Genomic DNA, 22,089 nt, shown 5'->3' on the forward strand with positions numbered 1-22,089 from the left:
AAGTGCTTTGGTTAGTCACCATAAGTTGGTGAATTAACCACTGGGACAGACATAAATATATACAAATCTCTGTTCAGAAAGGTAGAGATGAAGAGAAGGATGTTCTAGTCTCCGCTGTTGCTTTAAGATTACTGCAATGTCTCAACCACAAGCATTTAACCATAGATTAAGGACTGCAGTTCTTTTCATCCTTTACTGAAATTGCCAAGGTAGGACTTGTGCACAGCTGCCAATTATTCGGTTAATGGTCCATTATCAACATAGGTAGGCAGAGGGAGACCAGTCCTAGAGCCAAGAGTAAGACAGAGTTTTAACAAGAGACAAGGATGACAAGACTTTAGATGAGCAGGTGATGTTCCACATCACCAGTAAATTACCTCTGAAATAGGAATGGCTTCGGGATATCGGAAAGTAAGCAGTTCTTTCTACGAGTCTAAAGCAAGAACACGAGGGCCCATATTTAAGTCTTCCCAGAGAAAACTGACATGACTTTTGACATGTGGGATGAAGAGGAAAAGACAGAGTTATAGAGTAGGTAACTAAGAGGGGAACGGTTAAATGATCAGGAGAATATGGTAGATGGAATGAGCACTATTCTAGGAAAAGATAAATGAAGTGTATGAGGATGACAGAGATAAGTGAGTCAACAGGAAACAATTCCATAAGGCTTAGTGTCTGGCTTACTAATGGCATTAGCAATTCTAGCATTGCACTTCTGTTCTCCTATGCCACACCTAGCAGTCAAAAACAAAGCATTCCATATGCTTTTTAATGACTTAATTGACTAGTCCTGTTACACTTAGGAATTGGGTACCTATAAGTCGAGGTCCCTCTGTTCCTCCACATCTCTCAAAATACTCCCATGTGCCATATGCTCCTTTGTATTTTTACACCTCCTTAAATGCATTATTTCACACTTCTCCCAATTAAATCCCAGATGCCTCTTTTCTGCCTGATTGAGCAGACCATTTATATCTTCCTGCAGTTGAAAACCTTCCACCTCAGATGTAATAAGCTCTTTGGGCCACTGAAGATGTCTGAACAGCTGGCAGTCATTTCTGAAACTGCACGGTCAGCTTCCTTTATAAAAGTTAGAATGTCCCTTTAAATAACTAGAGAAAAACACAATAGTGGGGCACCACTTTTACCTACAGGAGAAGGGGCAAAGGCAGATTATAGGGCAGATGGGGCTCATCAGCTGTGGTTGGCAGCTCATCTAGGGGAAGGAAAACTCTGATCTGAATCCTTCACTGCCTTGTGGCTATACCCACTCATGGGGACGTCTTCTGGAGTAAACCCTGAGGAAAGAGCTGGAGCTGGTGTACCTAAGGCAATCCAATATTGAGGTCAATACTGACTGGCAAATCCAGGGATGCCACTAGTGCCAAACTGTATTGGTCTCTGCTGTTCCTTTGGATTCATCAGCTGTGTGGATGGGGATCCTGCTGCATGGGCAACTGCTTGCTCTCCAGATTGTACTGCCTTGGCTTGCATATGACAGCTATTATGCAACGTCCATGGTTGACCCCAACCAGTGGAGGGCCTTGATCAGCACAAAGTTCATGAGTTAGAATGAGACTGTTCCACCATGACTGTTGTGTGAAGCTTTGGCTCTAATTTATTTTGGTACAGGTGTAAATGGGCATTACATTCATAATGATATCTCTGAGTTTAGAGAGATTCTGGGTAAGGGTCAGTCACCCTAACATACATCACATTATGACATTATTGAACCTAGAACTGATAACTAGCACAATTGACTTGAGGGAAAATGGGTGATGGTTTTTTTTAAATGGAAAAAACAAGCTACATGAACTAATTCCTAAGTTTTTCTTTCTTCAGACTTCACTATCAGGGCTACTTCCCTTCTAAAACCACTTTCTTTCCCATTTTCCATCCCAATGAAGGGCTTTGACCCAAAGTGGCAAAAGTTCCTTTTCTACCACAGATGTTGCTCAACCTGCTGAATTCCTCCAGCAGATTGTTTGTCACTACAGATTTCAGCATCTGCGGCTTCATGTTTCCTTTTCCATTTTACCTATTTATTCTAAAATGTCAAGTTGACTACAAAGTTTAGTAACTAACCTTGGCCATACCTTTCAGCATCTCTACAATGACAATTTTCCTTTGTCCTATTTTGTTTTGAGCTTTTCCCCCTTCTGTTACCTTCAACATTAATGTCTGTTATCTTGTTGCTTTCAGAGCCTTCCTTATTTTTAATAACAGATCTGACATCTTTGGTACTATTTTTGATTTACCATTTCCTGAATTTTTCTGTCCAATTAAATAATTTAAAGACTTATTGATTATCAATTTGCCAAGCATTGATTTCAACCTGATTTAATTGGAGATTAAACAGAATAGCTTTCTCTTTCCACAGTACACAAGATTACAATGCATCTTAATCATCCTTACTGAATGGTGTCCTCCAGTCCAAAGTCCATTTATTTTGATTCACTAGAGATAGTACCTCAACAATAAGACCATAAAAGGTTCATCAAATCATTTCTGGTGTCAGCAATTTTTTCCACATCATCATCCAAGATCAGTCCCATTCCTCTTATTCTTGTGATTCCTGACGTGAGACAACTTTCTTCTAATCTTGTTTTGTTTTCACAAGGTAGCTCATTAAGTTTCCATTTTGTGGAGCAAAAGAAGGAAATACAATCATCCAATGCAAAGCAGTGTCTTCATACCTGTACCACAGGGGTTAATGGCCCCAAGAGCCTTCTGAAGGTATCATTTGTTTAAAAGCACAGTCTTTGGAATATGGAACTCCACATCATTCTGACAACTCTTCCCAACTCAGTGGTCAGGCATATCTCACTTTACATTTTCCATCTGGCTTGCTTATTCTTTATTTCATGACCCTGTCTACTCACTTTTGGTGACTCTTACTTTTCCACCCCATAGTTAAACGTCGTAAAAGATGCATATGCATAAAAGAGGAAGAGTGAATATTAATGTATTTGCCCTGATTTGATGGTACAACTGGATGTAAAGAAGCATGTTTCTTTATCTTCTCTTTCTTCAGGTCTTGGAGACACATCTAGAGGACAAGAAGTTTGTGTGTATAGAGAAGCTGGATATATATTAACAACAAATTAGAGCTCCAGTTCATAATTCTGAAAGGTGCTGGAGGAAACTATAAAACAACGGGGGAGAGTATCAGAATGTATTTTCAGCCTTGAATATGCAACTCACTCCTGCATCTTTTTTTTCTCACTCCTTGTTGTGTAACCTTTCCCAGAAGCTCCAATTCGGAGTTCTCGCTCATGTTGAAGCTGATGGGAATGGTCCATTATTTGTGAGGCCAGTGCTTCTCCGCTGGTGTGAGAAATAGTCTTCTCCATGAAAATATCACAATTAACTGATAGGTCCAAGGCCATTTCTGAAAACAAATCAATTGAAGCAGAACTGGACAGGCATAGAGTAAAAGAAAATAGATAATTGTAGACCATATTCAAAGTCTTTATCTCCTTAATTCATACTACAGTCCTTATCTGTCAGTAAAACCAATATAGTTATCATTTCACAACCTTTCCAGTTGATAATTATGAAACATGATAGCCTTGTAATTTTATTTTCATAATATCATAACTTAAATGCACATCACACTGACATCTACACCTCCATGTATTATCTAATGTATTAAAAAGCTGATAACTGATAACCCAAGTTCTTTTCTGAATGATTGACAATGCAAATTGCTATACTCTTTGGTTTTCTTCAAAAAAAAGTTAACTCCAGTCCTGCTAATCAAATTAACCAGATATCTGGAGCACTTCCAGAATTCTCATTTTCCTGAAGGCACAGACAATGTAGAACATAGAATGGTAAGGCATGGGAGAGACCATTCAGCACATGATGATAGGCCAATTTTGATATATATCTTCCTGTATATCATCCACATCTCTCCATTCCCTCTATATTCATGTGTCAATCTAAAAACCTCTTAAACTCCACCAAACTGCTTGCTTCCATGACTATGCATGGAACCTATCCAAATACCTACCACTCTCTGCTTCGTTCCTCATGTCACCTTCAGACTCCCCACCTCTGACCATGAAAGCACGTCCTCTGGTGTTTGACATGCCTATCCTGGGGAAAAGATTCAGACTGTCCGCCCTAACTATACTTCCCATACAGCTCACGTACAAGAGAAAATCTGCAGATGCTGGAAATCCAAGCAACACACACAACATGGTGGAGGAACTCAGCAGGCCAGGCAGCATCGACTGTACTTTTCTCCACGGATGTTGCCTGGCCTGCTAAGCTCCTCCAGCATTTTGTGTGCATTGATTCTCATACAGCCTCTGAGACTCTAGGGAGAACAATGCGCATTTGTCCAACCTTTGAATAAATGGATAAACAGTCCCAAAGAAAGGTTTCAGCTTGACTGTTTATTCGTTTCCACAAATACTGCATGACCTGCTGAGTTCCTCCAGCATCTTTTGTGTGTTGCTTTGGATTTCCATCAACTGCAGAAATTTTCGTGTTTATAATCTCCTTATACAGTGGCATGCAAAAGTTTGGGCACCCCGGTCAAAATTTCTGTTACTGTGAATAGCTAAGCGGGTAAAAGATGAACTGATTTCCAAAAGGCATAAAGTTAAAGATGACACATTTCTTTAATATTTTAAGCAAGATTACTTTTTTATTTCCATATTTTACAGTTTCAAAATAACAAAAAAGGAAAAGGGCCCGAAGCAAAAGTTTGGGCACCCTGCATGGTCGGTACTTAGTAACATCCCCTTTGGCAAGTATCACAGCTTGTAAACGCTTTTTGTAGCCAGTTAAGAGTCTTTCAATTCTTGTTTGGGGGATTTTCGCCCATTCTTCCTCGCAAAAGGCTTCTAGTTCTGTGAGAATCTTGGACCGTCTTGCATGCACTGCACTTTTGAGGTCTATCCACAGATTTTCGATGATGTTTAGGTCAGGGGACTGTGAGATTCATGGCAAAACCTTCAGCTTGCGCCTCTTGAGGTAGTCCATTGTGGATTTTGAGGTGTGTTTAGGATCATTATCCTGTTGTAGAAGCCATCCTCTTTTCATCTTCAGCTTTTTTACAGATGGTGTGATGTTTGCTTCCAGAATTTGCTGGTATTTAATTGAATTCATTCTTCCCTCTACCAGTAAATATTCCCCGCACCACTGGCTGCAACACAAGCCCAAAGCATCATTGATCCACCCCCGTGCTTAACAGTTGGAGAGGTGTTCTTTTCATGAAATTCTGCACCCTTTTTTCTCCAAACATACCTTTGCTCATTGCAGCCAAAAAGTTCTAATTTAACTCCATCAGTCCACAGGACTTGTTTCCAAAATACATCAGGCTTCTTTCGATGTTCCTTTGCAAACTTCTGATGCTGAATTTTGTGGTGAGGACAGAGGAAAAATCCCCCAAACAAGAAATGAAAGACTCAGCTGGCTACAAAAAATGTTTACAAGCTGTGATACTTGCCAAAGGGGGTGTTACTAAGTACTGCCCAAACTTTTGCTTGCTACTGTATGTGTCTTTCAATATTCTGGGGTATATGCAATAGTGTAGATACAGGAATCTAGAACAAAGAAGCAAACTGATGTGGATCTCCGTGGGTGAGGAGGCATTTATAGAATGAAACAAACAGTCAATATTTCAGGTTAAGCCCCTTCAGCTGGACATATTCATCTGAAAAGCCACCTTTCCATTTCCCTCTGCAGATGCTGCCTGACCAAATGAGCTCCACCGGCAATTAATTTTTGATTCTCACTTTGTTTGTTCTGCCTTGCTTTCATGACTCACTTTTACCTGCTCCATGTCATACATTACCAAGTATTCTTGATTGAGCAACAGGCTTCTCAGTCTCCTGCATAAGAGGGCAATTTTTTTTTTGGGACCAAGTGATAGGCCTGTTTGTAAAGCAACAGACAATTGATAGTCCCATGTGTGTCAGCTATTCTCTAGAATTCAGAAGTCTCCTAAAGTACTTCTATATTATTGTTGCTCTGTAATCTCAAGAGCAGATCTAGGTGCAGCTGAAGCTACAAATTCCTTGATTTATTGATGCCTCCTCCCCCCATCTTGCCTGGCCTTCTCACCCACAGTTATGATTTCCCTTCTGTCTGCATTGTTATTATGCAGCTTACCGCACTTACGTCCTGACACAAAATTAGGTGCATGATGCAAGCCTACTGAGTCAATCCCATACAACAGTTGGCTTGCATCATGCAACTAATTTGTGTCAAGGCACATAGATCTGCTCAAGTGAATTATTCTATACAATAATATTGGAGAATATATTACAGATTATCCTCTGCATACTCTGGTCAAACAATAAAGTGACCAGTTCACAGAATTAATGCTGAAGTCAGGTTGCCTTTCCAAGACATGAAGATTTGAAAGTTGCTTGAAGCACAGCATATGACTTAAAGCCTGGCCTGCTGTGTTTCACCAGCATTTTGTGTGTGTTGCTTGACTTAAAGCATGTTTTGCTTTGATCTGAGTCTACCTACACTTTACGTCTGAAATAGCTGCTGATGATTCAGCTTAGTTCCTGTTTTCAGCCTTTTTGAGAACTATCTTTTTTTTATTATTGTATTTGCCCTGATGTAGCATAGCTATCAGTTCTTGATTATGATATAAAGCCTCGAATTTGCACTGACATTTCTAATGAAAAGAATCTGACAATAAACCCATGACTATGTACATGTCCAGAGAGACTCAAAAGCTGTTGTCAACAATTCCTACTCTTCCACAGGTTTTAACGTTGGAGCATTCTCTAGTGTAATCTCGAGAGATGATAAAAGCTTCGACTATTTACAAATTGTTCTCCTTGTTCAAAATCATGAAATGTTACATCTTGTTGAATTGGTTACAACTCAGTTAAAATGAGCCACAAATACTTCTTAACAATCTCTCTGGCCCTAAAAAACTGCTCTTACATAAACATCCCTACTTCAGATTCCATTGTTTTCTAAAAATATTATTTTTCAGATGCTGCTGTAATCTTGTGTTATTATACTTTATCTTTATTTTGCTTGCTAGTAGGAGGTCTAAGAATTAGTCTTTATTTCCTGATTGTTTGCGTTTTTTTTTCACTGCCCAGGACATAGTGTTACTGAGCACCACAGAATTCCCTTCAGTTGAACCTAGACAACAGTCAAAATCTCATAGAGATCACAAGGTTTGTGAAACGAAAGATTCTGGAAATCCATAGCAACATACACAATATACTGGAGGAGCTCAGCAGGTCAGGCAGCATCTATGGAAGGGAATAAACTGTTGATGTTTGGGGCTGATACCTTTCATCAGGACTAGAAAGCAAGGGGGTAGAAGCCGGAGAAAGACGGTGGGGGGGAGGGGGAGGGGAGTAGCACAAGCTGGCAGGTAATAGATGAGTCCAGGAGAGGCAGAAGATGGGTGGGTTCAGCTGGGGGATGAAGTAAGAAACCAGGAGGTGATAAAGGGCTGAAGTATAGGAATCTAAAAGGAGAGGAGAATGGACCATAGAAGATAACCAAGGGGGAGGGGAATCAGTGGGAGATGAATGGCAGGTGAAGAGGAGGGATGAGATGGGATCCAGAATGGAGAATGGAAAAAGGAAAGGGGGGTAATTACCTTAATTTAGAGAAATGAATGTCCATGCCATCAGTTTTGAGGCTACCAGATGGAATATGAAGTTTAGGATGGTGATGAATATGAGGTTTGTTGTAACTTTCTTTGTGATTGGTGGCAGTGCTATTGCTCTGTTGCTGACCACAAAATCTGGGCCATGGGTTGTACAGTTAACACTCTTTGACAATTTTCATTCAACATACTAAGTGATTTTTTTATATGTCAGAATGATAAAGTCAAAGATCTTAGGCTTGAGGAGAGAAGACACAGTATAGCCCACCTGCAGAGAGCTGCTATGTTGCGGATCACCTCATTTTCTGATTTGCACCAAAATCTGGCTGGGAACCTAGGAGACATTTCTAATTTCCTCCTTTTCTGTGAGGCAGAATCATTATGATATATCTGACGGCAACCCCTGAGCCTGGTGTAGGTTCTGTTTTTGTCTTCAAGAAGATACTAAGACTGCAGAGACAGAAAATTGTTTACTTCTACTTTCTACAAAAGATTTTTCCAGTAATATTTGGCCTTTCCAATATCCTCATCACAACGTCTGATACAAAGCAGTGGGCAACTCAGGTGCAAAATACAATTTTAAAGTTCAAAGTTCAAAGTATATATATGTCAACCTATACAACCTTGAGATTAATTTTCTGTGGGCAATCACACTAAACACAAGAGACACAATAGAATCAATGAAAGACTACATCCAACAGGATGGGCAAAAAACAATGTGCAAAAGAAAACAAACTGCAAAAAAAAATAAACAATTAAGCAATAAATATCAAGAACAGGAGATGAAGAGTCCTTGAAAGTGAGTCCAAAGGTTGTGGGAACAGTTCAGTGATGGGGCGAGTGAAGTCATCCTCTCTGGTTGAGAGATAATTACTGTTCCTGAACCTAGTGTGGGTCTTGAGGCTCTCGTACCTTCGTCCTGATGGCAGCAGCAAGAAGAGAGTATGGGGTGGGAATGGTGAGAATCCTTGATGATGGATGCTGCTTTCCTGCAACAATGCACCATGTAGATGTGTTCAATGGTGGGGAGGTCTTGAGTGTGATGGACTAGGCCATATCCATTATTTTTTGTAGGCTTTTCCGTTCAAGGGCATTGGTGTTTCCATACCAGGCTCCAATGCAACCAGTTGGTATACTCTCCACCGCACAAATACAGAAAGTTATCAAAATATTAGATGTCGTGCCTAATCTTTGTAAACTTCTAATAAAGTAGAGACGCTGCCATGCTATCTTCATAATTGCACTTGTGTGCTAGACCTAGGACAGATCCCCTGAAAAGATAACACTGAGGAATTTAAAGTTGCTGACCCTCTCCACCTCTGACCCTCCAATGACCACTGGCTCATGTACCTCCGGTTTCCTCCTGAAGTTAACAATCATCTACTTGGTCTTGCTGAGACTGAGTGAGCGATTGTTGTGGTGCCACCACACAGCCAAATTTTCAATTTCCCTTCTACGTGCTGATTCATCACCACCTTTGATTCGGTCATTGACCGTGGCGTTGTCAGCAAACTTAATTACGGCATTAGCCTCACAGTCATAGGTGTAAAGTGAGAAGGGCAGGGGACTAAGCACACAGCCTTGTGGTGCACCTGTGCTGACAGAGATTGTGGAGTTGATATTCTGTAGTCCTCTTAGCTCCAGAAATGACCATGTTTAACAACTCATGCATGAATACAAAATGTTTAAAGATTATGCATTTTGCATCATGCATTTAAGCAGTTTTATTAAATTCTATCTACTTAGAAATGCTGGTGCTTTAACTGAGGATTTATCAGTTATCAAAACTAAAAGGCATTAATTTCCTAATGGTCAGCATTAGTTATTAGCATGCAGTGTTGCAGAAATTACACTTTCCATGTATGAAGGACCATACATCCAGTGCATTATTTCAATTAGTTGTTATACAGGAATTAATATATTTGTCAACTATTGTCAAAGTGGGTTCTATTGCTGCTCACATATATTTTAGGAATATAATACAGCCAACTTATGTTCAATATCATTTCTGGGCACAATTCTTCCTTGTAGGAAGTGAGGACAGAGGAACGAAGAACTGAATTATATACATCATATCACCTAGCAAAGAAACACAATGCAGCATTGATTCAGGTGATCAAGAAATCAGCAGGTCTTATCACCTCATTCCTAAAGAACATTTTGATGTACGAAGCAACAGGATTATTGCTACACACTGAAGTAACTTTTTAAAAAATTATTCCCTGAAATATACCTTGGCAGTGATGTCACTTTTCCCCATTTCTCGATACAGAATCGCCTGAGTCCATTGCTCCCTCTCAGTGCAGCAAAGCCTTCGTAAGGGATGCTGGATGTCCCCGTCACAAACTGGTAAAGAAAGTGAAAACTGTCCTATAAATAAATATACCAGCTACTAGTTAACTTACAGTGCCTAATCATGTAAAGAACTGCTTAATTCAAGGACCTCATTACCACTTGTAAACCTGAACAATGTAACTCTCTGATAACATCCTGCATAGATTTAGGCTAACCAGAACATTGTCTCAGGTAAATATTCACATTGCTTTTGAAAACAATCAGTTGAAATTATTTTAAAGAGCTTTCACCGATTATCTTTTATTCTGTAGTAATTTTGTAAACCAAAAATGGCCATTTACAATACTAATTAGCAACACCTCATGCATTCTAATTGGATGCTTCTACTGGTTACTTTAACAGAGGTGTTCAGTGGTTCAACACAGCAATTTTGGGTCTTAAAAACAGTTATAAGAAATGTGAAACAAATGGACTTAAACCAAACTGTTAGGGCTAGCATCCAACCTCCTGAGCCATGTGAGATCAATACCAACCTCACCTATTACGTACCTGTAAAAGCCGGAGACGCTGCTCATTGTTGAAGTGCTCCACAGCCGTCCAGAACCACTTTATCACAATGTGACCATCATGATAACCTGTGCAAGAGAAAACCTGCATTAAATGCAAGACCATATCCATGACTATATGTTTATCAATTGGCTGGGTTTCTGGCACATCTGAACTTTTAACAAGAGTCTTCACAATAATTTCCATCTAGATTTAGTAGGGCAGATTACTCCAGAAAATAATTGATAAATTACTTTCAATCCTGATAATAGCAAAAAAATAAATTGAACTGTATATTTAAATCAATAATTAAATATGTGTGAATGTTGTAGTGGGAGAAGAATTTTTATAGAAGGTTGGAAATAGAACTTATTTCACACAAAAATGGTATTCATTTTGCAGATAACAGGATCACATAGAAACATAGAGAATAGGTGCAGGAGTAGGCCATTCAGCCCTTCGAGCCTGCTCCGCCATTCAGTACGATCATGGCTGATCATCCAATTCAGAACCCTGTACCTGCCTTCTCTCCGTACACACTGATCCCTTTAGCCACAAGGGCCTTATCTAACTCCTTCTTAAATATAGCCAATGAACTGGCCTCAACTGTTTCCTGTGGCAGAGAATTCCACAGATTCACCACTCTCTGTGTGAAGAAGTTTTTCCTCATCTCGGTCCTGAAAGGCTTCCCCTTTTTCCTCAAACTGTGACCCCTCGTTCTGGACAATCCCCAACATCGGGAACCATCTTCCTGCATCTAGCCTGTTCAATCCCTTTAGAATTTTATACGTTTCAATCAGATCCCCCCTCAACCTTCTAAATTCCAGAGAGTATAAGCCTAGTCGATCCAGTCTTTCATCATATGAAAGTCCTGCCATCCCAGGAATCAATCTGGTGAACCTTCTTTGTACCCCCTCTATGGCAAGAATGTCTTTCCTCAGAGGACCAAAACTGCACACAATACTCCAGGTGTGGTCTCACCAAGGCCTTGTACAACTGCAGTAGTACCTCCCTGCTCCTGTACTCAAATCCTCTTGCTATGAATGCCAGCATACCATTCGCCTTTTTCACTGCCTGCTGTACCTGCATGCCCACTTTCAATGACTGGTGTAAGCAACACTGAGGGAAGTGATCAGTTAAAAGGACTGAGGGAGCAAATTGCTCTTTCTAAATGGCACCACAACATCTTTCACATCAATCTAAATCAACAGCATAGACAAAAAATGGTTTTAGATCATGGAAAAATATGACTTTTGGACAATTCAATTTTCTCTCAGTATCGCACACAATGTCAGCTAAATTAAGTGTTCAAGAATAAGTTTGGGGTTCAAATCCTTTTTTAATTAGAGATGAATGACATTGAAGGAAATAACATTCCATTTAATTTGAAATTAGATATGGGGACTGGATTAGCAGTTGATTGTAACAAACCTTTTTATCTCTAGGAAGTGGATGGTAATTTGGTACATGGTGATAGGCTTAAGGTCACCTCTTTCCCTCTCTGTTATATAATGACCCTTCTAGAACAGGTTGGAGAGTCTCAAAGTGGATTTTGGAGATAAATCCTTTAGACAAGATCTGATGAAAAATGGTATTAATGAAAAAAGAAGTATACGCATCAGTGTGAGCTGTAGTCCGGTGACAGAGATAAGAGAGCTGCTACCTCACAACTCCAGTGCCTGGGATTCAATCCCGACCTCATTTTCAGAAAACATTTTCTGATTTATGAATGTCTTCCCATTGCTTGAAATACATAAGAGAAACAGAACTTATCTGATCTGAGGAACTTATCTGAACTAATCTGAGGAAAGACATCCTTGCCATAGAGGGAGTACAGAGAAGGTTCACCAGATTGATTCCTGGGATGGCAGGACTTTCATATGAAGAAAGAATGGATGAACTGGGCTTGTACTCGTCGGAATTTAGAAGATTGAGGGGGGATCTGATTGAAACGTATAAGATTCTAAAGGGATTGGACAGGCTAGATGCAGGAAGATTGTTCCCGATGTTGGGAAAGTCCAGAACGAGGGGTCACAGTTTGAGGATAGAGAGGAAGCCTTTTAGGACCGAGATTAGGAAAAACTTCTTCACACAGAGAGTGGTGAATCTGTGGAATTCTCTGCCACAGGAAACAGTTGAGGCCAGTTCATTGGCTATATTTAAGAGGGAGTTAGATATGGCCCTTGTGGGTACGGGGGTCAGGGGGTATGGAGGGAAGGCTGGGGCGGTGTTCTGAGTTGGATGATCAGCCATGATCATAATAAATGGCGGTGCAGGCTCGAAGGGCCGAATGGCCTACTCCTGCACCTATTTTCTATGTTTCTATGTTTCTATGTTATATTTACACAGGAGAACTGTATGGAGGGCATGAAATTTGGTGGAGAGTTAGAAGGAAGTGGTTGCTGAGATGTGGTGACAAGCAATTAGACAACAGTTAAATGTTCAGAACATTTGCCTAAACTTGTTAAGTATGGTAATCAGGTAAAAAATGCACCTTAAACTGAGTGGATATTGTATTTAATTTTTATTCTTTGAATATGAATTTGAAAGCTTTTCCTTCCCTCAATATTCCATGAATATTGTATTTAATTTTTCCAGATCTGTTGGGAACTAACTAGTCCTGAAAACTGCTGAGAAAATACAAGTAAACCCCACATCTCATTCCTCAGTGATGACGTGAGCCTTCATCAACCCAGCACAGACCAACGTTTATCCCAGGGCCTCAGAGCCAACAACCTCCTTCCAGGGCCCTGGATAGCAAGCTGTATCACGATATGTGAGTGCCATCCCCAGTGCAGTCTTCTTAGATAATCATCTACTAGGTCAGAATACCATGACAGCAGAAGGCCACAACTGCACTGTTGTGTAATGAGGATTTAATTTTAATTCAGGGTGGCAACGAGACAAACATATTGTCAAGCATGTAATTCAGCTATCTGCAGTCTCCCAAGGACTGAGAAACAGGGAAGCACTCACCACTTCGATACTCAGTGTTATTGCGCCAGTCATTCAGATCAATCTCTGCTGTGCCTGCAATCACCAGTTCCAGCTCTCGGGCATCAAACACTGATACCAGCCTTGAATCTACCACCTGTAATACAAGTCAACTGTTAATCTGTTGGAAGTTTAACAACAGGTTTACAACAGATATGACAACTACAACAGTTTATCTGTAGAGAATTATCTCACATTGTGAATCAAAATAGAACTGGAAAAATACATATTGGATGTAGCTTTGTAAGTATAAGATGAATGGTGTTATAAATGTAATACTTGGAATTTGATTTACTGAATCAAAGAATTCGGGAGTATAGACAGAGGCGGCTTGCATATCACTCATGGCACTTCTTTGAATAGTCTAATCTATGTATGTATACATTAACGCCTTTTTCATATATTTATCACTTTTGCTTTAAAACATCTTCATGAGAATGGTGGCAACAGAACAGCTCTATTGTAGACTGATAGCTCACAGGGCTGAGTTCAAACCCAGGCACAGCTGCTGTGAATTTTAATTTCAATTAGTAATCTGGAAATTGTGGGGGGGGGGGGGTCTTCCAGTGGCATCGCTAAACGCTCCACGTCCTTCACTAATGTCCCTTGAAGGTATTTACTTATCCGGCCAGAATGTGACTCCAGACTCAAAGGTGTGGCTAATTCTGAAATGGCCGGGGAAGACATCGTTACAGAAAAGAATGAAGTCATCCAGCATCAACCAAGGAAATGAACTTGAATGTATCAGAGTCACTCCTAGCCCAGTCAATTTTGAAATATCCTCCAGTTGAACAAGTAAATTGGTCTCTAAATTGGGATGGCTGTCCTACAGATTAGTCAGGAAACAGTCTGAGATAGTCTTCCTCATACAATCATACCTTACAAACTCCCTGCACTGGGTACTTCCTGTCCCACTGGCAGGACACACCATCAGAGGAACTACCAAACTAGGAGAGCCAACCTTTACATCGGTAAATTGGTTTAGTATTGTCATAGGTACTGAGGTGCAATGAAAAACTTTGTTTTGTGTGCCATCCATACAATTCATTTCATCGCATCAGTTCATTGAGGTAATACAAGGGAAAAACAATTACAATATGCAGAGAAATTCCAATGTAGCTAGATACCAAGGTCCAAGGCCATAATAAGATAGACTGTGAGGTCAAGAGCCCATTTTTATCATACTAGGTGACTGGTAGTCTGGATAGAAGCTGTCCTTCAGCCTAATGGTAGGTGCTTTTAGGCGTTGGTATTTTCTGCCCGATGGTGGGGGGAGGGGAAGAGAAGAGAGAATGCTGAGGTCATTTGGGTCTTTGCTGTTTTATTGAGGTAGCCAGAAGTGTGGACAGATTCCATGGAGGAGAGGTTGGACTCTGTGATATGCTGAGCTGTAGAAGGCAGCACCAAAAATGAATTGCCTACCTGGTGAATTGCCAACGCAAGACTACATATATATTAAGCAGAAAATGCAGTACACAATTGGCAGAGATAACTAATCTCATAACCAGCAGATGGAAAGTCAAATAGGTGGGAACTTCCAAAAGAGATGGTTCTTATCACATTGTATTAACTGTGACTGATCGTCCAAAGGATCAAATACCCATAACATTTATTCAATAGAAAAAGTAATGGGTAGTTCCAGGAATGTTTGATTTTGTTCTCATAAACAGATTAATTTGAACATATTTTCTAATGCTAGATTTCAATTGCATGACATTATGTCAAAGAAAAACAGTGAATTTATACAGTATATCTGCATGCTTTGTATCAGAAATTCATTTATGACTCATAGCATCCATCAGTCATAAACTGCATTTGTCATAACTTCTATCAGGATTATTGAGTACTCAGTATTAGAATTCTGATCTGGAATTGCAAGATGAGCAATCATTCTATTTTAACAACAATGTCCTCACTCAGAAATTCAGACCCATCAACATCAAATCATTTGTTCCAGCTCCTGGATAACTAAACGTCTAAAATTCCAAAACTTGACTCTCCTAAATGTTAACTGTATCCAGTGACTTCTCCTGAAAGTCTTCACTGGGCAAGATCAGTCTCAGCTATTACATTAAGTAGTTTGTCAACCCTTACTGTTGGGGGTTATACATTATGAACTTGGTCAGTCCATAAGATTTCCCCTGCCAAAGAACAAAAGTTTTCAAAAATTCTGAGAATAACAAGGGGATGTAACGATTGGTGGTTAGGGTATTGGGAGAGAGTGGCCTGTTGTTGGCTGGATGGTGGATCCAGTTGGAAGTAGAAACTCAATTGGAAGTTAATTTTAAAGGAATTTCTCCAATCATTTACTAAAGCAAAATGAAAAATGTATTAATGCCAAGGAATCTGAAATCAGGAAACTCTCAGTAAGTCCAATAGCCTGTATGGAGGGAATGTTGTGTTTTACTGATTGAGCTCATGTATATTTTCAATATTCTAAAGGCTTCAATCTACCTCATAGAACCCACGAACCAAGGCCTCAGTCTGCTGAACAACACCCCTTTCCACTCTCCATTTCACCATCCGCTCAATATATTCCTTTTTGTTTTTCTCTGATACTTGAATATTGGCTCCTCCTGACTTTAGTTCTCGTTCGGTGACCTATGAGTAAAAGTAGTAAAAGCACTATTTAAACACAGAAGTGCAAATATTGAGGGAAGGAAAAGCTTTCAAATTTATATTCAAAGAATAAAAATTGATATTTTATTATTAAAGGTTTGCACAGACAATAAATAAGGTTCATGTACCCTGCTCCTTGGATAATCAGCCTTCCTTTTCCTCTTTAAGTAATAAAGAAACTTAAGATATTTCCCATAGTCATAGAATTACAGTAATCTGCCCCAGGATTTCAGGAAAACCTCCACAAAAACTTTCAGAGAATATGAATGTTTTCGCTGCACAACAAAATGGAATTATCCCATTAAGCAGAAAGCAAACAAACAGCATATTTTACAATCTAAGTTTTCCTATTTCAGCAGGATTTCCACTCTGCATTGAGATCTGACCTCAACCTCAGTAATATCCAAATCTGGTGGTTCCTTAAATATTGCGGAAGCTTAGTTGACATCCCATGGTAAGTCTCCAAATGAGAGAGAGAGTAATTGATGTACTGGAGTGAAAAATCACAACCATGACAATGGAAGCAGTCTCTGTGTAGTCTGTGATATGTACTTTTTAAAAATCTAAATGTTTTTGGTCTGTCTTTCCCACCTGCACATTTCATTGATCTGATTACAAAAAGTGTATTGGTCTCTCTCTGCAAACTTTATAATCCTGCAGCCTGGAATTACTTATCCAGTTGCAATCCAGAAATCATGCCTGAAAATATATCCATTCAGTCGTGTTCAAAATTCCTGGAAATCAATACAAACATGAAAACGAGAAATCGACAATTACTGTTCAGATGCTGTATTCACACCACGAGTACATTTCTTCTTTTAAAAATTAAAATTAAAATTTCAACCATTAATCATTGAAAATGGCACCCATCATCAAGAGTAACACAAATGATGAAGAAGTTTTAAAGAAATTCTAAGAACTTCATTTAGAAACTGACTGGATACACCAACATAAGAAAACCAACTTGGTTTATTTTTGTATGGTCAGTTTCAATTAGGAAAAATCAAAAGCAGAATAGCCAGATTTTGTAAATCTGAAACAGAAACTAAAAGCATTGGAAACATCTTGGTAGCATCTGATGAAAGAGAATTAGATATAACATTGTAGGTCACAGGTGCTTTATTGGAACTGGGGAAAGTTAAAGAGAAACATACTTTAAAATGCAGTCGAGACAGAAGAGACTGCAGATGATGGAAACTGGGGAAACACACAAATGGAAGAACTTTGTGGATCAAGCAGAATCTGTGGGAGGAAAGAAACTGTTGATGTTTCAGGCTTAAACTCTGCATCAGGAGCAGTATCAACATCAGGTGCTGATGCAGGGTTTCGAATCAACATGTGGACAATTCCAGATCGTCTGAGCTCTTTCAACAGCTTGTTTGTTTTAAAATGAAGAGAAAGGTAGTAAGATAGCTTTGTAGTAGATTGGGAAGCAGGGAGAGGAATGACGATTAAAATAGCCTTACTCGGGACTTGACCCCTAACTAAAATGGTTACTTTTGGCAATTAAATTATTTCCAGCTATATTACACAAACTTTGCATTTTGACTGCCCTAAACACATTAATTTAATGTCTTTTTAAAATTAGATTAAAATTAGTTTGAATACAAATAAGGGAAAATGGCTTTGTGCCCAGATCACAGAGTGTGACTGAAGTAAGACATTTAAGAAGATGCAATCACATAAGTTTTTATTGTACCTTAAACAAGTGCCAGAAATCTGTATGAGGAAATCAAGAATTGGTAACACAGGTTCAATGATGTTAATAACTTTTTTCAAGTTGTGTTTGAAAAACTGCTCCAAATCTGAAAGGAGTCTCACAGTTTTAGGAATCTTGGCTTGAAGAAGTCATATTAAGAAATGGGTTATTAATATATGTGAGGGTACATTCAGACTGAGTGGTCAATAAATGATGGTCATATATCAAGAAGATTTTTGGCACAGTGCGCATAACTCAGTCTTGCTCAAAATGTCACATTTGTTTATGTGATGTCCCAGATCGAAGTGCACAGTCTCAGAATAAAAGGATGTCCCTTTAAATGTGAGATGAGGAGTTATTTCTTCAGCCCAAGGATGGTGAATCTGTGGAATACGTTGCCAGAGAGGGCTGTGGAGGCCAAATTGTGGGGTATATTTACGGCACAAATTGAAAGATTCTTGATCAGATAGAGGTTAAGTATTATGGGAAGAATGGAGTTGTAAGATAAATAATCCATGATTGAATAGTGGAGCAAAGTCATTGGGCTGAATGTGCTAATTCCATTCCTATACCTTATGTGTGTTTGATTTAACCCAGACTGCATGCAATTGAGGGAGGAATTACTCATGAAATTTTAACTGAGCAACATGGATCCAACAATTGTCCTTTCAGATCAGTATTGAAATCATTCAATCAGAGGAAATGTTGAGTTCTTCAGTTGCACAACATTTCCTTGCATCAAAAGGAATTCCTTCAATACCATGGAGTGGGAAATGAGAGGGTGTGCCAGGAAGTGGGAATGTAGCGTTTGTTTCTGGGCTGTGTTCCATCCTTCTTGCCTTAAATCGGCCAAATATTTAGCAGGAAGCAGTTTGGAAGCTTGTTCAAGAATGTCTGATAATAAATTTGGAGCAAAATCCCAGAGATGTCAGAAGATGAAAGGCAACTTGTGTGTTAAACAGTGGTTTTCAGGGAGTCAATGAACATTTTGCTGGTGGGCTTGACACTGGCAAATTCATCAAGGAAACTCTTTAATAAATTAACTTCATCACTTTGGCTTTCAAATATCAGCCTCTGTGTTTACCCGGTCTTGCTATTGCTGCAGGAGAAAATGCACAAACCTGTCCAAACACCTCCTCATTAACTGTAAAGGTGAGGTCAAGGATATCTGTAATGTCATTATCCTTCATCCATTGTAGACTTTGATGGAACTCTTCATCCAGGTATTCCAGGTCACTTAAGTCACATGGTCTGAAAGAGAATAACAAACGTTTAATATAAATTTGCAATACTGTATGCATCCTCAGACAAGTTTATCATATGTTTTATCAACTGTAAATTGGTGTTAAGAATAAAAGGGAATTGCTGAATATTGCCCAGTCCACCAATTCAGAACAGTCCTGTAAGCTTCCCTTGACTATACCTTTTTGGTTGGGTTCGGGCAGGTGGGGCTCGTCAGCCTTGGAGGGCTGATTTTAAACCTCCGCTGCCTTGTAGCCATACCAACCCATGGGAAAGGCTTCAGGAGTAAACCCCAAGGAAGAAATCCAGAGCCGGGGTCCCTGAGACAGTTTGATGTTGTTTACAACTTCACTCTGGCAACCTCTGCGACGACACTGGTGCCAAGCTGTATTGGCACTTGACCTTCCCTTGGACCGTATCAGTGACATGGAAAGGAGGAACCTGCTGCACAGGCAACAGTCGGTTCTTCAAATCTTCCCTCCCAGGCTTGCACCCTGGAGAGGACACAGACCACCAGAGGTGCAAAGCCATAATCCCCTGGGATCAACGGCTGCCTACTACCTTTTTGGTCCTCACCATTGGTGTTGCAGTCTGTAGTCTCTGCCAAAAGTACAGCCAGGTGATTGGACTTTCTAAAGTGTGGGTGAGGGATTGCATGGAAAGTATTCTTGATGGTGATATGGTGTTGGCTCCTCTGGCTACAAAGGTGATATGTTGCTGGTCATTGTTCAGAGACTTCTTCAAGTTGGCCTGGTTCAAATCCCCTGCAATAATAGGGAAACTATCTGGGTGTGGTGTTTCATCACTGCTGATTGCAACACTCAGCTCCGTCACTGCCTGTCTGACATTGACCTAAGGTGGAATGTACACCACTGCTAAGATGTTGATGGAAAACTCCCTCGGCAGATAAAATCTCTGTGACTAAGAGCTCTGTTGGTTGTATCAATTACTGCAGCTGATAACTTTGATAAACGCTTTATCAAGAATATGTGACTGAAAGTACTCTGGAAGAATTTCCATGTGAAGTGCTTATTTCTTGATCTTTATAGCCACAGTTTATTAAGTCTTAAATTTTATTTACAAATATCATGAACCCTATTTCCAGTTGTTGAAAGCAAATTCAAAAAATGTAAATAATTTAAGCAAATATGTTTATCAATAATGAAGATATGTAGACATATTTTATGTGTTAATGCTGAATTAATTACTGTGTTATTTATTAAATAGATATTAACCTTTGTAATATTATGTGGAAGTACCTTGACCACATTTTGAAATTTAAATTATTAATTCATGTCCAAAGGTACCTCAACAAAGTGCAATAATAGCAAAATATCTCAAGATATATTTTCTGAAATCTTCAGAATCCATAAAAAAAAAATCAGGAATAGACTCTCTAATGATTTAACTTTTCTAAGAAACGGTGTAGCCTGCATTAACTCTTTAGCGAATAAGAGGAGGCTATGTTTAAATCTTTTATGTTATATCTATGTGGTAGAGTAGATAGTTTGGATAATATTTTAAAAGTGCTTTTGCAGATTATTTAGTACCCTATTACGTTAATAAATGAATGTAGTAATTAGTCAAGGCTTGATGCAATAACTGATGTTTATTGCATGGTGAGTGAAGTCAGCTCTTCACATAACCCTGGAACATCTGGACAGCAACGATGCATACATCAGGATGCTCTTTATCGATTACAGCTCAACATTCAATACTATGGTGCCCTCAAAACTAATCAATAAGCTTCAAGACCTTGGCCTCAAAACCTCCTTGTGCAATTGGATCCTCGATTTCCTCACTTGCAGACCCCAGTCAGTCCGGATTGGCAACAACACCTCCTCCACGATCTCCATCAGTGAAGGTGCACCTGAAGGCTCTGTGCTTTGTACCTTGCTCTACTTGCTTTTCACTTATGCTATACACATATGCACTTATTCCAAGTGCAGTGCCAGTGCTATCTTGAAGTTTGTTGATGACACCACTGTCAGGCCAAATCAAAGGTGGTGATGAATTAGCATATAAGAGGGAGATTGAAAATCTGGCTGAGCGGTGCCACAACAACAACCTCTTACTCAATGTCAGTGAGACCAAGGACTTCAGGAGAAGGAAACCAGAAGTCCATGAGCCAGTCCTCATCAGGGGATCAGAGGTGGGGCAGGTCAGCAATTTTAAATTCCTTGCTATTATTATTTCAGTGGACCTGCCCTGGGCCCAGCATATACTGTACGTGCAAGTACGAAGAAAGCATGGCAGGGCCTCTACATCCTTAGGAGTTTGTGAAGTTTCGGCATGACATCTAACACTTTGACAAGCTTTTATAGGTGTGAAGTGGAGAGTATATTGACTGGCTGCATCACAGCCTGGTAAGGAAACACCAATGCACTTGAATGGAAAAATTCTACAATGAGTAGTAGTTATGGCCCAATTCATCAAGAGTAAAGCCCTCCCCACCATTGAGCACATCTACATGAAATGCTGTCACAGGAAGCAGCATCCATCATTAGGGACACCCACTCTCTTCTCGTTGTTGCCATCAGGAAGAAGATACAGGAGCCTCAGGACTCTTACCACCTGGTTCAGTAACAGTTATTACCCCTCAACCTTCAGACTCTTGAACCAAAGGGGAAAGCTTCACTGAACCTCACTTGCCCCATCACTAAAATGTTCCTTCAACCAATGGACTCATTTCAAGGACTCTTCATCTTATGTTCTCAATATTTATTACTAGCTTGCTTGTTTCTTTCCTTCTTTCTTTCTTTCTTTCTGTATTTTCACAGCTTGTTGTCTTTTGCAGATTGTATGCTCAGCTGGTGTGGTCTTTCATGATTCTATTATGGTTATTGGATTTATTGCATATGCCTGCAAGAAAATCAATCTTGGGCATGAATATGGTGACATCAGTGTACTTTGATAATAAACTTTGTTTGAACTTTGAGCTAATTATGAAATGAATAAATACAATATGCTAAAAATAGAGCAGGTAAACTAATTGCTTCATTGTACTTTAAAACTAACCTTTATATTGGCATATTTACACTCTTGCAATATTTGCACGAGATGTGAATAGATGGAAGAAGTAAACATT

The 22,089-nt window shown here is 39.5% G+C and overlaps 1 protein-coding gene across 1 annotated transcript in view; it reads right to left on the bottom strand.

Moving 5' to 3' along the window:
• LOC140195398 (E3 ubiquitin-protein ligase HECW1-like) overlaps positions 1-22,089 on the bottom strand; it is a 409,392-nt gene that overhangs the window by 10,111 nt on the left and 377,192 nt on the right. The window contains exons 24-28 of the mRNA XM_072253630.1: positions 18,881-19,010; positions 15,896-16,042; positions 13,424-13,538; positions 10,451-10,536; positions 9,840-9,952 (exon numbers count right to left, since the gene is read on the bottom strand). Coding sequence (XP_072109731.1) covers positions 9,840-9,952; positions 10,451-10,536; positions 13,424-13,538; positions 15,896-16,042; positions 18,881-19,010 — 591 coding nt within the window. The remainder of the gene's footprint in view (positions 1-9,839; positions 9,953-10,450; positions 10,537-13,423; positions 13,539-15,895; positions 16,043-18,880; positions 19,011-22,089) is intronic.

Source organism: Mobula birostris, chromosome 3 (assembly GCF_030028105.1).
Source record: "Mobula birostris isolate sMobBir1 chromosome 3, sMobBir1.hap1, whole genome shotgun sequence".
NCBI lineage: Eukaryota > Metazoa > Chordata > Chondrichthyes > Myliobatiformes > Myliobatidae > Mobula > Mobula birostris.